This window comes from Dendroctonus ponderosae, unplaced genomic scaffold (assembly GCF_020466585.1).
Source record: "Dendroctonus ponderosae isolate FM_Combo_2020 unplaced genomic scaffold, Dpon_F_20191213v2 Dpon_F_20191213_1, whole genome shotgun sequence".
Taxonomy (NCBI): domain Eukaryota; kingdom Metazoa; phylum Arthropoda; class Insecta; order Coleoptera; family Curculionidae; genus Dendroctonus; species Dendroctonus ponderosae.
The window spans coordinates 17,837,532-17,853,475 of NW_026017110.1; the positions used below are offsets into that span (position 1 = coordinate 17,837,532).

The 15,944-nt window shown below is 33.4% G+C and overlaps 4 protein-coding genes across 8 annotated transcripts in view; 1 reads left to right on the top strand and 3 right to left on the bottom strand.

Moving 5' to 3' along the window:
• LOC109535677 (C3 and PZP-like alpha-2-macroglobulin domain-containing protein 8) overlaps positions 1–15,944 on the bottom strand; it is a gene marked incomplete at its 3' end in the record, with an annotated part of 219,141 nt that overhangs the window by 101,597 nt on the left and 101,600 nt on the right.
• The window catches only part of LOC109535824, a 42,338-nt gene that overhangs the window by 9,132 nt on the left and 17,262 nt on the right, over positions 1–15,944 (top strand). The window contains exon 1 of one of the 3 annotated variants that reach the window (XR_007280291.1): positions 12,200–12,449. The exons of the other annotated variants lie outside the window; for them this stretch is intronic. The gene's annotated coding sequence lies outside the window, so the exon portion shown is untranslated. Of the gene's footprint in view, positions 1–12,199; positions 12,450–15,944 lie in introns of those variants that run through there. 3 annotated transcript variants of the gene reach the window in all.
• Positions 2,774–5,181, bottom strand: LOC109535825. Its single transcript, XM_048660932.1, has one exon. The coding sequence runs from the start codon at positions 5,122–5,124 to the stop codon at positions 2,956–2,958; it is 2,169 nt and encodes a 722-aa protein (XP_048516889.1). The 5' UTR covers positions 5,125–5,181; the 3' UTR covers positions 2,774–2,955.
• On the bottom strand, positions 8,560–10,951 carry LOC109535826. Its single transcript, XM_019901832.2, has one exon. The coding sequence runs from the start codon at positions 10,889–10,891 to the stop codon at positions 8,735–8,737; it is 2,157 nt and encodes a 718-aa protein (XP_019757391.2). The 5' UTR covers positions 10,892–10,951; the 3' UTR covers positions 8,560–8,734.

Here is a 15,944-nt window from a genome sequence, read left to right on the forward strand (position 1 = left end):
ATTATATAATTAAAGTCATGCTAAAAAAAGACAGAATGTATCGGACAAAGTTGTTATACCAAGATGATTTATATAATGTAAAAAGTTTATACATAATCCTTTCTTGTTCCTTTATTCATAAAAATAGTAAATTTAAAAATTTTGTACAAAAACATTCCCACTATACTAGATCGAATAAGAACAAAGCTCTGCAATTACCTCAACCTAAAACCACATTTAATCTAAAATTTATAAATTACATAGGAATTAAATTTTATAATCTGTTACCAATGGAAATTAGGAGTATTGTGAATCAGTCTAGTTTCACTAAGCAATGTAAAAAGTATGTGATAAAAAATTGTGAAAAGTTTGATGTCATCATGTAAGCTCACACAACTTTTCTAGTTACGGTTGCCAAATTTTGACTATGCTTGCATATCGATGTTTTCAACATTAGTGCAATAGTCTAAGATGGTGAAATCAACACATACAGATGTTCCTACATCTAGGTATTTTTGGCCTTTTATTTTATCCGCCCATCTGCACTAATTTTATTCTAAGTATAAGTTAATTTTCCTTAAATTCTTTAGGTATGAATATAGAAGTAAGAATATAAAATATGTAATGATGGTAGATAAAATCAAAATAAATAAATAAAAAAAAATAAAAAAAAAATATGATTTCCGTTAACATTTAAGCAACTATTAATATCTACGTTTGTGGAATCAATCGCTGACGCAGTTCAAAACAATATTATTAATGCTTTGAAAAACAGTTGTAATTCGGTCCTTCATGTCATCTTTTGCAGTTGGAGTTAATTTATAAATTTTGTTTTTGACGTAAGCTCAGAAAAATAAATCCATTTGTGTCAAATCGGGTGAGAGGTGGCCACTAAACAGGCCTACCTCTGCCTATGCACTTCTCAAGAAATTAATTATTTAGGTACTCATGAATTTGAGCTGTATGGTGAACTGGAGCTCCATCATGGAAATACCACATTATTTCCTTGATATAATTAGGCTTATTTATTGACTTCCATATCCACCTTACAAAATGTATCAACTTTAGATTGAAGTCCACATTTTTAGCACCCTGTACAATGTATTGATATTTTGGTTCAAATCGAATTCTTCACGGATCTGTGGTGATTGGAAAGACGTATTTATTTGTGTCTTTATCTGCTTTTTTTGCTTCTACAATGAATTCTTAGATATTATGTTTTTAAGCTAAATTTTACTAAAATGGCGATAATCTGCCAACGTCGCAAGTAAGAAAAAAACAGTTTACGGTGCATTTGCAGAATTTCAAGCTGCATTCCACGAGCTAAAGAAAAATGGGTAGTTCTATTTAAAAAAAATACACTTTGATCTTGCCTCGCTTTTCTGAGACACTCTGCATCATATAAGATATTTTTAAATCTGCGCACTTTGTGCGTCAAACACTTTTATATGAACAGTCGAAAAATTTTCAACACCATCGGAAATAATGGACTCTATCGCACTAAAAAACCACCCTGTATGTTTCCCTGATTCCAACAATGGACTACATCTTTACATTTGCCGACGTTTTGGTAGGAAAATTTATCACCAATTCCATCTCATTTAATCCTTCCCATTGACTTCGCCTTCTTGAATTTAGAACTAATGTGGGATAGTTGTCGTCCTCAAGCTTGAGGTCATGCTGAGATGCGGGAGACAGATTCAACAGTTTCGCGAAAATTTGCGCTATTCTTTTTGAGACATCAATTACTGTATAATTTACTTTTACGGTTTAAGGATAATTAACTATCATTTCAATCTATTTCTTTCAGCATTTATAACCGTTCATGCTGATTAAGTTTTCTTCTTAGAGTTAACTATCCTATTATGGTTAATTGCTTTACGATAGTCGGATAATCATCAAGCTGTTACTTTTTGTATCATAAAACTTCATAGACGTAGTAGTACAAAATACTTAAAACTGAAATCCATGGAAAAGCATTCCCAATGTTCTGTTTGAACTCGAAATGTTTAAACATCTTTCTTGGAAAATAAAACTCTGTAAATACAAGTGAGATTTTTCGAAGTCAACATCTTTTGCGAGAAAAGCGTATTTTGTTACAAGCAGACCTCAATTGAAGTTCGAAAGTATTTTTCTTCTAAATTTTTAATTCTTAAGTCTCCGAACTCCAAGATGCTTTGAATTTGCAAACTTTGTTATCTCTTAAGGTATATGCAGGGTGTTGATAAATTTTTCAACGAACTTTTAGGGCACGTGAAGTTTTTGTTTAGTAAATATCTGTCCGCAAACGCAGACTCCGAGGCACAAAGTAGTAAAATTTGTATTTACATTTTCTTTAATGCTTTGTGCTGCTTCGGCAAAGTATTAAAAATTACTGATTAATTCTCTTGCAAATACTGGGCAAGATTGGCAGATAAGAAAAAAACTAATGGAAGAAGCAAGTTCCTAAAGCGAACAAGAACTTTATCAGAACCTCCGTGGCGCGCCATTAAGAAAGTCTGCGTGATGGTCTGGAACTCCGAAGTGGATGAATCTGAACGGAAAAGCAGATTTAATTTTCTAATTTCGTCACCCTGCCACTCGAAATCTCTGCATTTTTGGGTATATGTTTATGCAGCAAAAATGTTTGCGTTGAGATTTCTTACCACCCCTAAGAGTTTGTAGGTATATTTATCGAACATCTTGTATGTTTTCAATAGAAAGCAATTAGCACCTCCTAAACCAATTCACCTGTCAGATTCCAGATAAGTAAAAGTTATAATATTCGATAGAGTTTATAAATAAAAATACGTACAACAGTTAACAATTTATTTACACCTAAAGCATTTAAGCCTGCATTTAAACTATGTAAGTAATAAATAAATATTACCTATTCAATTTGGATGTGATTCTGTGAGTTAATTTAAATCAAAATCTTAATACTACCTACGTAAAAACTATAGTTAATACTTAACAAGATAATTAGCAACACTCTTATTAAGAATCACCTTTAATGCAATCTACAAGACTTTCGAGGATGCCAGCAATTTGTTGCTTATACGTTTCATTTTGCAAGACTACGTCAAAATATTTATCATGGTGGTTCACTAAATAATAGTTTATCTTTTCAATATCGTGCATAATTTCCTTTTTAAAATCGGGATCAATTGAAACGAAACACGCGTAAAAGTACCCCACTAATAACGCGGAAGCTTTCGTATTTCGTAAGTCTTCCTCGTAGTGTTTTCTCGAGTAAATTGCTTCCGGATCTAACTGGAATTTCTTCAAATACTTAGACAAGCTTTCGTAGTATGTGTACTGTAGCACTTTCTCGTATTTGTATCTGGTTTCTTTGCTCGCAGCTACTGTAATGAAAAATTGCACCTCGAGAGCAGGAGGGAGGTACCTGAGCATTTGGAAGTCAATGAGTTTTCCATCTAATATTGAGCTGTCCCCGCCCATTTTGAACAGCATGTTGCTCACGTACATATCTCCATGGTTGATAAAATTCCGTAAAGATGTTGAAGATTGAAGGTCTTTGAATAAGCGAGTTCTAATATTTTGAAGCCTCTCTTCAATTTCTTTGTCTGTGAAACCAAGGTCTTTTTTAAATTCAGACATTTTTTCGAGCAGCACAAAAATTGACTTGAATCTGTTATTCATCCATTCACCCATTGATCCAGTCTGCATGATAATGTTTTCGTTGAACATTTGCGGATATTGGCAATCAAATCTTACACTGTGGCCCGCTTTTTCGGACAGTCGCTCTTCTAGGATGACACTGGTTGCGTGAAATTTAGCAAGCTGATCTAAAACAGTTTGAAATTCCTCGAAGTTTATAAGGGCATTTGGTGCTAACGCTCTGTACCCCATACTGCTTAGATCGTCGAGAATTAAGCCTCTAAACCCACACATGTAACATTTAGGAGCGAAATCCATTATCTCGTGAAGTCCATGTAGTTTGCTTAAGTCATGAAGTGTTCTATAGAAGAAAGTTTCCTTTTCTGCTATACCAGAATCGATAATTTCACTCAGAGCTTCACTCTCGGCAAATATAATCTTTGCAAACAGCTGGAAATTTTCTTCTCTATTTTGGAATTGAACCGCAACTTTCACATTGAAATAGTCTCCTAAATGGCCATTACTTTCACCCAACCGTTCAAGGGAATAGTTTAGCAAGTCGTAGTCAGTGCTTGATAGTTTCACCTTAATGGCATGGTAAATATCCTCTTGGTGTAAATGATAAAATTTCAAATACCTTTTTAAATTGGTGGCAAGTTCCTTAAATCGTTCCGAATTCTCATCGTGCACAATATTGCTAATCAAAGCCAGTTTTACAATTGGCAGAAGAACGTTGATCTGTGATTCAATGTATTCTTCAGTTATTTTATCTGCGAGTTCGGAGCTTTCACATCTTAGAGCTTGCGCTAGTGACTGGAAATAGTAATCCATCAAATCTTCAAAGTGGTCCTGCCTAAATTTTTCATTGCTCAATGAAAATATCAGGAACACAGCATCGTAAGCTGGAGAAAGTAACTGTCCGGAGCTGGTTTGAAGAAACACAACATTGCTGTTATCCGAGCTGATGTAAATATTGTTCGAGAACCATTGGCTTTGTACAACCAAGTTCAATGTCTTGGCTAACTTATCGGCGGTTCTTTGAAGATTTTCTAGGGCAGTGTCAATTTCGGTTTGGTTAATGTCTTGGAAATGACTCAATGATGTAACTTGTTTGGCAACATTTTCCAGAATATACTCAATGTGAGTATTGTCAACTTCGTTGACTGAGCAATATTTGGCTTGAGTTTTTGCAAGATTCTTCAAAATCACCTTCAACTGACGCAGATTGCTGGTATCAGCAGGCTCCACTTTATTCAGGTGAAGTTTTCCGAAAGCTCCATATTTTTCTCCATTTTTAGCCTCAATAATAAACTGCGGTTGGATTATTGACGGGCTTAAAGGAGCTGCCTTATCCCAGTCCAGAACTTTCACTAGCACGTACTGATGCAAAATTCCGTCGTCTTTCACTTCAAGAGAAGATGAGCAAGATGTCAGATCTTGCTCACCTTCGCTGAAAAATGCCAATTGTTCTTCCCGTGAAACCGATCTTGAACCGCGAAAAACGTTGTCGATATTTTGGAACGTAAGCGTTTGGAAATCTTTCATTCTGAGAAGAGTCTGCGAACTATTATCTCGATTGACTAGTTTCAAGTTCCTTGCACTTTAATTTATATATGTTATGTGGTAGGTAATTACTTTAACAACGATCTATTTCTATTTACATTGGTGCGGTACAATGTATTGGGTGAGCCAAGAAAATTTTGCGGTCTAGTACTAGTGGAGTGTATAAATATGTATTTTGGATTGATTATTTTAAAGAAAATTTTGCTTCCTTTAGTTGTTTAGAGCAAGGTGACCGGACAGTCATTTGCAAATACTTATGGTCGTTCCAACAAGCAAATTTGCTGTTTTCTGCTGGGCTTGAAATGAAACATATCTTTGCTACAAGAATTGCACGTTAATAATTCAAACTGTTTGGATGCTATTTCCTAAACCCTAAAGTTAATCCCAAAAGTTATGTAGATTCTTGTTTTCTTTGTCCTTTTGCTGGTTCGTTCCTTTAAGCCTTATGGTTTAGATGGAATCATTTTTTAAATAAAAATCAGAATTTTTTTCAATGTGCATTTATTAAGTTATATTGCTTTAGATGCACCAAAATATATTATATTTTATTACAATAGCGAATTTTCTCTCGATTATTCTTCAATCGAGTGGGAAACATTGTTCAGTATACATCGGTTGATAGCTTCGAATTTCAGCGGTGTCAGTTACTTTGTTTGAAAATGTAAATGCACGTAAGAAATTACAGAAATTAAAAAAAGTCGAAAACTTATTGTTCACATTTTCTCCTGTGTTTGAACAATTGTTTCCAAAGCAGCTCCATATCTACAACTGCAACTACTTTGTACATATTTGGTTAATCACTATTTATGACTGGCGAACTTTGTTAAAATAACTACATAGTACTTATGTTGTCGTTAACAAAATTATACTGCTAGTGTAGCAAATTATATTTGATTAGTGGCTCACGGTTCTATAGGAAATAATGCTCAGTAATCAGCTTTTTGATTAAGTAAACGTCGCTACATTTAAAAACGAAGAGTAGAAAGCTAACAAAAATCGTAAGTAAAAATAGTTGCAAATAAAACTTGTTAAGTTACCGTGATTCTTCTACATGAAACGAAAATTAGAGTATTAAGAAATGCCGAAATCACTGCATAATTGAAAAGGGTAAAGAATTGGATCTGCAATAGTCTGTATTGAATAAATAAACAGGAAAATTATTTATTTGCAACTAGTAAATAAATTGGTGACAACTTCATCATGAAAATTGGCTTATAATTTATAGATTGTGATGAACAGTTTTCTCGATGGTAATTGCTTTAACTCAAAGTTCTCGTGAAGTAAAAATTGACCGCAGTTAATTTCTGGATAAGCATCTTCAAGATAAAATTTTTCTGTCTGTACTGCATGAACAAGGAACCAATATTCTTCCAATAATTGTGCAACAATTGTCTCCTTACTGCAATATTTGGGCGTGCCAGAAGAATATTTGTCTATTTATCGGCATGTGCTTCATTTGATTTGGCTTAAAACACCGATTAGAGCCTGAACAGCAACGTTCACTAATTCTTTTAAATAATGTTGCTGAAGATCCTTAACTGTTAATAGGAAAATAGTGAAAGTAGTTATTAATTATGATTTTGAAGAGACATCATATTTTTGTTCTTTCTGCTTATGTACACATTCTCTCGATTCCAGGCCAATTTTTTATCCAATAAAAACAGATTCAAAATAGCTTGATGTCAGCTCGATGAAGCACATTTTTTACCATGTGCTTCAAAAGTTGTCTAAAATGAGTTTCGTAATGTTTTTGACTAAATAGTCAGTTTTCCCCTTGATATTTAGATTTTTAATAGAGCGTATTGCCTCAATCAGTAAATTGACTTTAAATCAATTTCAGCTGTTAAACAATCTTCACATGCACTTTCACCCTATTTGAATTAATTCTTGTTGTTAATTAGTAAAATTTTGTTGAACTTCTGAAGAACCTGAAGTATTCGGTCGCGTTCAGGTTCAATTGTTTTAAAACTCTCTATCAAATATTATTTTTTTCACATGTGTAAGAAAGTGCAAATCTGTTGATCCTTTAAGCTACATTTGAAAACATTCCCATTTGATTATAGATATGAATGACAAAATAATGTATGATTCGTTAATTTATACTAAACAAAGTTATCTGTTTATTTTAAAGTTAGAATTATTTCGGAACTTTTTACTAGTTCCAAAATCCTAAGGTAACTAATTGGGATTTTTAATTACTTCTAACATTTTTCAATATTTAAATTGGATATTTTAATTATGTACTTCTAAATTTTCCCATAATTAAATGGAAATTTTTATTTAGTTGCAAACATTTTTTTAACTACTTCGAAGATTTTTCAGGAATTAATTTGATATTTTTATTTACTTCTCAAATTTTTCAGTAGCTAAATTAGGATTTTTAACTAGTTCCTAAATTTTTTAACAGCTACATCGGGGTTTTAACTACTTCTAAAATTTTCTCATACTTAATTTGGAGGTTTTAACTACTTCAAAAATTTTCCTATAATCAATTCGGGACTTTGAACTTCTGCAAACATTTTTCAATAGCTAAATCGGGAATTGATGGAATCGTGGCCAAATCTCAGATGCGTATTCCGCAGGATTATTTGCGCACATAGTATTTTGACAATTTTCCAAATTATCCAACTTTAGTTAGTTCAAACTTAGAGAATATTAGAGTTAGAAATATTCAAATTGTAAATTTGGTCAAGCTGTATGTTCATAGTTTTGTTCTTTAATGCGAATTATCGCGTCTCCGTTTTGGCTTCTCATTAAGTTTCCAATTCGGCGACTGGTAAACTTTGGAAACTGAAAAAACTGGAAATTGTTTTGGGTTTTTGTAGGCTAAAAATCAGAACTCTGCCTTCTAACCAAGATTTGAAAAATGTTATCCTTTTCCGAAGACAAGAAAATGCACAAACTGTCGTTGTTTCCTCTGGGTTTGCTCACTGGTATTTTCCTCCGACCTAAACATTGATGACTAACGAGCAAAACATAAGGTTTATTTTTCCCGAAGAACAGTAAGTTTCAGTGCACAACTGGAAAAACTCGATTCACCTCCCCATTACCCAGCAATGAACCAAACTTTCTAACTATGGCAAATTGGACTTTTTGCCTAAAATGACTGTTACATGTATTAATTTGGGCCGCAGAATAAAATGCAAATTTTTTTATTTATGTCCGAGAAAAGCTTTATAGCGAAACACTGACACTATTCTTGGCAAAGGCATTTTCTTAAACTGAAAATTTTAATTTTATTTGAAACCCATCTGTAAGATGGCATGAAAGCAAACCCTTGCCTAGTAACTGAACAACCATGAAAGATTGACTGATTTTTTTTGCCAACTTGCTTGAATACATAAAAATCTACATAGACGGACATAAAGTGTAGGTTTGCAGGTAGAAGGTGGGTATGGAAAAAAACTGATCAACAAACAAATTAAAAAAGTATATTTGCACTTTGGACCTTACACTTAAAATGCGCTTAAATAGTAAACCTAACAAATATTTTTTGGAAAGTTCTATAATACATTTTCAGTACTTTACTGAGAGTTAATTAAACCCAACACCCGGATTACCTACTTAGTAAATGTACTTAATTTACTTTAATTTAAGACTCGGTTTTTATGCAATCGAGCAGATCTTGAAGTATTCCAGTAATTCGTCCCTTAAAATTCTCATCTTGCAGGGCTACGTCGAAAAATTCATCCTGGTGGGTCACTAAGTAGTAGTTCGTCTTATCGGGATCCTGTATGATTTCTTCCCTGAATTTGGGATCAGAAAGGATAAAGCATCCATAGAAATATGCCAGTAATGATGCTGAATGTTTGGTATTCCTTAGGTCCTCATCGAAATCTTTTCTGGAATAAATAGCCTCTGGATTCAAGTCGAATCTCTTCATATGGCTAGCCAAATTGCCATAGTATCTATCTTGTAGTGCCTTCTGGTATTTGTCTCTGGTTTCTTTATTCGAAGCAAGTTTAACAAAGAATTGCGATTCCATGGCAGGTGGCAGATACCTTAGTATTTGGAAGTCAATGAGTTTTCCGTCTGATACCGAGTTGTCGTCTTCTATTTTAAAAAGCATGTTACCAACGTGCATGTCTCCATGATTGATGACATTCCGTAACGATTTTGATGATTCAATATTTTTATATAAACCAGTTCTAATGTTCTCTAGCCTGCTTCGAATCTGCTGGTCTGTTAGTCCAACGCTGTTTTTCAATTCGGGTAATTTTTCGAGTAGAATAAAAATAGAGTTAAATCGATTTTTCATCCATTCCGCCATTGATCCAGTATGCACGAAAATGGTTTCATTAAACATTCCTGGATACTGGCCATCAAACCTGACAACCTCGCCTGCTTCTTCGGATAACCGTTCTTCCAGAATAAGAGAGCTAACATGAAATTTCGCAAGTTGGTCCAAAATAACTTCAAGTCCGTCGATATTTATGACTGTATTTGGAGTAAGAGTTTTGAATCCCATGATACTCAGATCGTCTAGAATGATACCTCTGTCTCCACACATGTAACATTTAGGCGCAAACTCTATTAGGTCTTGTAGGCCAAATTTTATGTATAAATCTTGCAGCGTGCTGTAGAAGAACGATTCTCTTTCAGCAACGCCAGACTCAATTAGCTCTGTAAATGCTTCAGAACTGGCCAATAGAATTTTTGCAAACAGTCGGATATTTTCTTCCTTGTTTTGAAATCGAACCGCAATTTGTACGTGAAAATAATCTCCTAAATGGCCGTTGGTTTCACTCAATCGCTCCAGCGAATAGTTGAGCAAATCGTAGTCACTGCTGGATAGTTTCGCCTTGATAACATGATAAATATCTTCTTGGTTTACATGAGAAAACTCTAAATATTTTCCCAAATTCGCCGCAAGTTCCTTAAATTGTTCCGACTTTTGATCTTGAATTGTCTGAATTAAAGCAAGTTTTACAATTGGCAGGAGAACGCTGGTCTGTGTTTCAATATATGCTTCAGTTATTTTATCTTCGAGCGCTGAGTTTTCACGTTTTAGGGCTTGCGCTAGCGCTTGAAAATAATATTTGATCAAATCTTCAAAGTGGTACTGACGAAATTTCTCGTTGCTCAATGAAAAAATCAGAAAAACTGCATCGTAGGATGGAGGAAGTAACAGTCCGGAGCTAGTTTGAAGGAACACAACATTGCTGTTATCTGAACTGATGTAAATGTTGTTCGGACACCATTGACTCTGCACTACCAAATTCAGCGCCTTGGATAACTTCTTGGCAGCATACTGAAGAGTTTCCAGAGCAAAATCAATTTTTGTTTGTTGAATTTTTTTGAAAGGACTAAATGCTGTGACTTGTTGAGCAACATCCTTCAAAATATACTCACTGTGATCATTATTAACTTCGTTGACTGAGCAACATTTGGCTTGGATTTTAGCAAGATTCTTCAAAATCACTTTCAATTGAACTAAATTGTTGGCATCTGCTGGCTCCAGTTTACTCAGATGGTTCTTTTCAAAAGCTCCAAACTTTTCCCCATTTTTATCTTCAATAAGAAATTGCGGCTGGACTATTGACGAGCTCAAAGGGTCTGCCTTATCCCATTCAGAAACTTTCACTAGCACATACTGGTGAAGAATTCCTTCGTCGTTGACCTCAAGAAAACCGACCTCTTCCTGATGATCTCCATTGGACAATTCAAATTTGTCTTCACTTGAAAACGATCTGGGAGTTCGGAAAACGTTCTCGATATTTTGTAACGTGAGCGACTGCAATTCTTTCATTCTGAGCAGATAAAACAGGCTAATAGCTCGATTGACTGGTTCCCAGTTCTTTACAGTTCCACTTATATATGTTATGTCATAGGTAATGGCTTGAACTGCGATCTGTTTTGATTCGCATTAAAGTCGTACAACATATGGGGCGAGCCAAGCAAATTTCGCACTATTTAGTTCAACAGTTGGTAATTTGCGTCAATAGGATGAATTTGCGTTATTTAATTATATTTTTCGGCTTTAGTTGTGTGCATGCAATAAAGAAAAGGAAATCAATTTTTGAGAATGTTTAAACACGCATTGGCTCAATTGGCAGTTCAGATATTGTTTTTATCTGGAAACGCGTAAAATTGTCTGGATCTGGAATATGACTTATGTCTTATCCTCTACTTGATTTATGTTCAGATTTGAAGTAGCGTATAAAGTTTTTTTCAATTCAAGTTTACAGCTTTTCTATATCCATTTATAAATGACTCACTTACACAAACCAAATGCAGGTCAAGAATAATCGTATTTCAATTTCCTTATATGAACTAACTTAGCCTTAAGTGAGTCATTGATATTTCCGCAGAAACTTTGGACATACAGGGTTTTTTTTAGTGCGAGAGAGGCCATTATTTCCGTTGGCGTTGAACTTTCGAACAATCGTTTGAAATGAGAATGCAGCATCTCAAGCTGCGTTCCATGAGCTAATGAAAAATGTTTAATATTATTTAAAAAAATGCACTTTGATATTGACTCGCTTTTCTGAGACACTCTGTATTATATAAAATATTTTTAAAACGTGCGCACTTTTTTTCGAAAGTGCAACACCAACGGAAATAATGAACTCTCTCGCACTAAAAAAACATATATATACGTATATCATAAATGTTTTCATAAAATACTTGCAATTTCTTCAAGATTCAAGATAAAATAGTTGTAATTATGATAACTTATACAGTAACATTTTAATATCCTTGCTATATGTATACAAGGTGTTCCATTTTCCAAACCAAGTTGCGTCGAACTGAATTTAGTTCTGAACCTTGGGACATGTAATGTTGAACCAACAAAGATTGAATTGAAAACAATTTTCATTCACCGCGGATTCAGTTACTAATAACTCTGCCTTAGGTGAATCTAGGTTTCTATTTAACACAGTATATTTATAAAATAAAAAATAAATATAATTTGATTTGTTGAAAAATTATCAGCGTTAATTAGGAAGAAATGACCGCTTCTCATTTCACCGAATTTGAACTTCTTATCTGGTCTGATGAATGCGAATGTGCAGCACATGGATTCCATAAAATAGCACACAATTAATTCATTGTTTGCTGGCAAATATTATTTTGAAACAAATATTTGCATAAATAATTAATTCTGAACGTTTCGAATGATAACTGAAAAGTCATTGTATTAGCTAGCTATAAAAGAATATGATGAGAAAATAATAAATCAGTTTTATCAAAAATATAAATTAAATTACGCAACGTGTTCAACAGCAGTGAGGATTCCAATTCCAAGTAATGAAGACCACGAGGCAAACAGATAAATCAGAAACTACGTCGCTTAAAATACATAAGTAGGTGTACGCACATTTATACAGAACGATGCATTTCAGATTGTCTGGAACATTATTCTGCAACCGGATACATTTTTATGTTGATAGGAAATTAGTTGAAGTTAAATTAATTTAAATTGCACCTGGTGTCTTTAAACTGCTAAGTTTCTTGTGCATTGGGATATTCTGATGATATGGAGATGATTGTACAAGGAACGTTTGGAGGCACTGGATCCTCACTGATGCTGCAAGCGCTGCACCCTACATAAACTTTTTTACTTTTTTACAAAGAAAATATATTATTAATGATGATTGATGTCGATGGATCTTGTCAACGAAAAATTAATTTATGATATATATTTAATATTAAAAATTCTTTTAAATGATCACACTATTTTCCCCAGGTAGCTTTAATCTACATTACGTTATGACTTAAATGACTTGTAAAAAACTCATTTTGATCGCTGTTTTATTATTTGCCTGTACGTTCATTTTAATTTAAACAGTATTTGCTGAATTTGCCCCATAGAAAAGTTAAAGCAACATGAAATCTGGTAATTTTGCAGGTTATTCAATAAAATTGTGACGTTTCGTTCACTTGCTTCACTTGCAATCATTACGAATTTTCCAAAAATCGTTGTTGGACCAACTACTTTTTCACATTTGTACAGATTAATTGCCGTATAATATTTTGTCAATAAATGTTTAAGAGGCATTCAGTTTTTTCTCAAATCTGTAGGTGATAATGCAATATTTATAAGTAATAGTGGAAATCCACTTGTTGCAAACACGGTTTTCTCAACTAAAAAATATTGAATCGAAAATATTGGCAAATTTCAACTTGCTTTCACTGTTGACTGTTTGAATCACTAATATAATTCAATTAGTTTTGTTCATATGCCTGTATAAAGCGTGTTTTTTCAGCTCAATGGATTGTTTATGACCTTATAAGCTATCCAGAAGCTCTCCTAAAAATATTGTCAGTTAAAGTTCGAAATCTCTCAAAAATTGATTAAAAAAATAGCCTAAAATGTCGATTATTTCCGCCTAAAGTTTCTATCGTGATTTTCATTGAACTTTTGAATGTCTGGCTTCATTTTGCCGAAAATGATTTCAAATTTGAATCGTTTTGAGCGACTTCGATCTGAGACTCTTATGAAATTTTTGGTCCAAACTAAACATTTTAGATGCCTGATTTTTCAGATCAATGGATTGTTTCCGAAGTAACGAGCTTTCCAATATGTCGAGTCGGTTAAAGCTTGCGCAAAAATCAAAAGCACAAAATCTGCTAAAAATGAGCTCAAAATGTCTATTATTTCGGATCTCCAGTTTCTAGTGAGTTTTTCAATTAGTTCTCGCTGCTTTTGGATAAATCTTATATAAAATTCAAGGAGTTTTGAGGGATTTGATATCTTTGGAAAAAATCGGTATCTATCAGTTTTTGGTCAAAAATTAAAATTTTACATGCGTGTTTTTTCAGCTCAATAGATGTTCTTCCACGTAGCGGGCTCTCAAATATGCAGACCTAAAGTATAACTTTTGCAAAAATCGACCTCCACAATTATGAAATTTTTAGTTAAAAACTAACATTTTACATGCCTGTTTTTTTAGCTAAATGGAAAAATATATAAAGTGGTTGAGTCAACAATAAGAAAAATATCGTAGGTTGATCAGAACTGCTCAAAAACTCACACTTGTACAGATTAATTACCGTCAAAACATAATATTTTGCCAACAAATTTTTAAGAATTTTTCTTGTTTTTTTTTATCAAATCTGTAGGTGATCCTGCAATGTTCATTCAAGTGTTACTTGAAATTCAATCGTGGAAAACACGGTTTTCTCAGCTAAAAAATATTACACCGCAAATATTACAAATTTCGACTTGCTTTCACTGTTGATTGTTTAATTCAATTCAATTAGGTTTGTTCATATGACCGCATAACGCCAGAATGCAGATTTGAAACAAAGTTAACGTAAAAATGAGAAAAGTCAGAACTAGTTTTATAACTGTTATTTTGTAAATTATGACCCGAATATTGCGCGAGGTTGCACTGAAAAGTTTTAAATTAGAGAATAAATTTGAACCATCCCCATAAAAGAGCAGTCACGACCGGTAAACTTCATATATTTAAACTCAAATTTTATTCGTTTGCTTTTTCGCAATGTCCAATTCAGGTTTTCATTGAAAATAGTGAGAGTAGGAAAATGCTTTTCTGAAATTGGCTTATTCGTATAAAATGATCTTTGTAGCAAAAGCATAAAAATATCAATGAAAAAATTCCAGAAAGCGATGCGATCACCAATAATATGCATAATCACATGCTTTCCTTTCTTTTGAACAGTTTTATTTTCGAAAATTTATTCATGCTTTCTGTTTTGTTGGCCTTTAGTTTTCCCGTATGTTTCGAGTAAGTTCTAATAACCCAGAGAACTAATTCAGCTTAAAGCTTCCAATTCTCAGTTATGATCAATTGCGTTTATCAAAGAGCAGAATAGACTCTTACAATGAAATCGAACGGTTTGATTCCAAATGTGTGGTACATTCGAGTATGAAATATTCGTTGAGGACGAGCCAAATTCCACTTAGCATTTATGAGATCAATACAGCGTAAATTTACAACCGCGGGGCAAATATGTGACAGCACGATACATTAATTACGGACAAAGGGGACATCTCAACCCTAAATCGCATTAAAATTGAGGGTTGTGTTGGTTAGGCTTTGAAACCGAATTCGATCATAATTTGCCCGAGATGGCCGCTTGATCGTAGATCGTCCCTCGTGTATTCAGCCGAGCAGGCGAATTATTTCAAGTTGAAAACGGACAATGCTTGGCACCCATGCAAATTTTGATAAGTTTTTTCAACTGCAATAAAATTGATTTTGGGTACGATTTTTCTCTTTCTTTAACTGTGCCTAGGTTTGATAAGCGCAACTATTACAGAAAAAAGATTTAAAGAAGTTTTTTAATAAACAACGTGACATCTACAAAGTATAAGTTGAACTTAGAAGTGTAATCGAGCCATAATTCAAAATAATAATAGGGCAGAAAGACCGATTGGGTCGATAGCCTTTTTCTGTAGGAAATAAAGATTATTTAAATATATCAAAATAATATTTAACCATTCATCAAGCTCATGTAAATTTTAAGTAAACTTAGTATAGTAACTACATTTTTATTAAATAAGCTAAAAATTAATTGAACGAACGGAATGTCACTTTTAATGGGACTGGTGCGCATCAAAAATGTATAGCCAGCTTAGCAACTACAAAACGCAAGCAAAATGCTGAACTCAACTATAAATTTCTCATGGACTTAATTGGTGTGTTCTGAATAACAGTAATTAAGACTATTACCGAATAGATTTAGTTAGAGTTTTTAGATTTTGTTAAGAGATTAAGTGAAACCCGTTTAGAAGTATCAGACATTTTTTAATGTTAATAAAAAAGTTTTATTGCCTAATGTATTTTGCGCATGGAACTTCAAACAGCTTAAAACAATTCACAATTAATTGA

Coding starts and splice junctions, on each gene's coding strand:
- LOC109535825 (XM_048660932.1), bottom strand. CDS start 5,124: ATGAAAGATTTCCAAACGCTTACGTTCCAAAATATCGACAACGTTTTT.
- LOC109535826 (XM_019901832.2), bottom strand. CDS start 10,891: ATGAAAGAATTGCAGTCGCTCACGTTACAAAATATCGAGAACGTTTTC.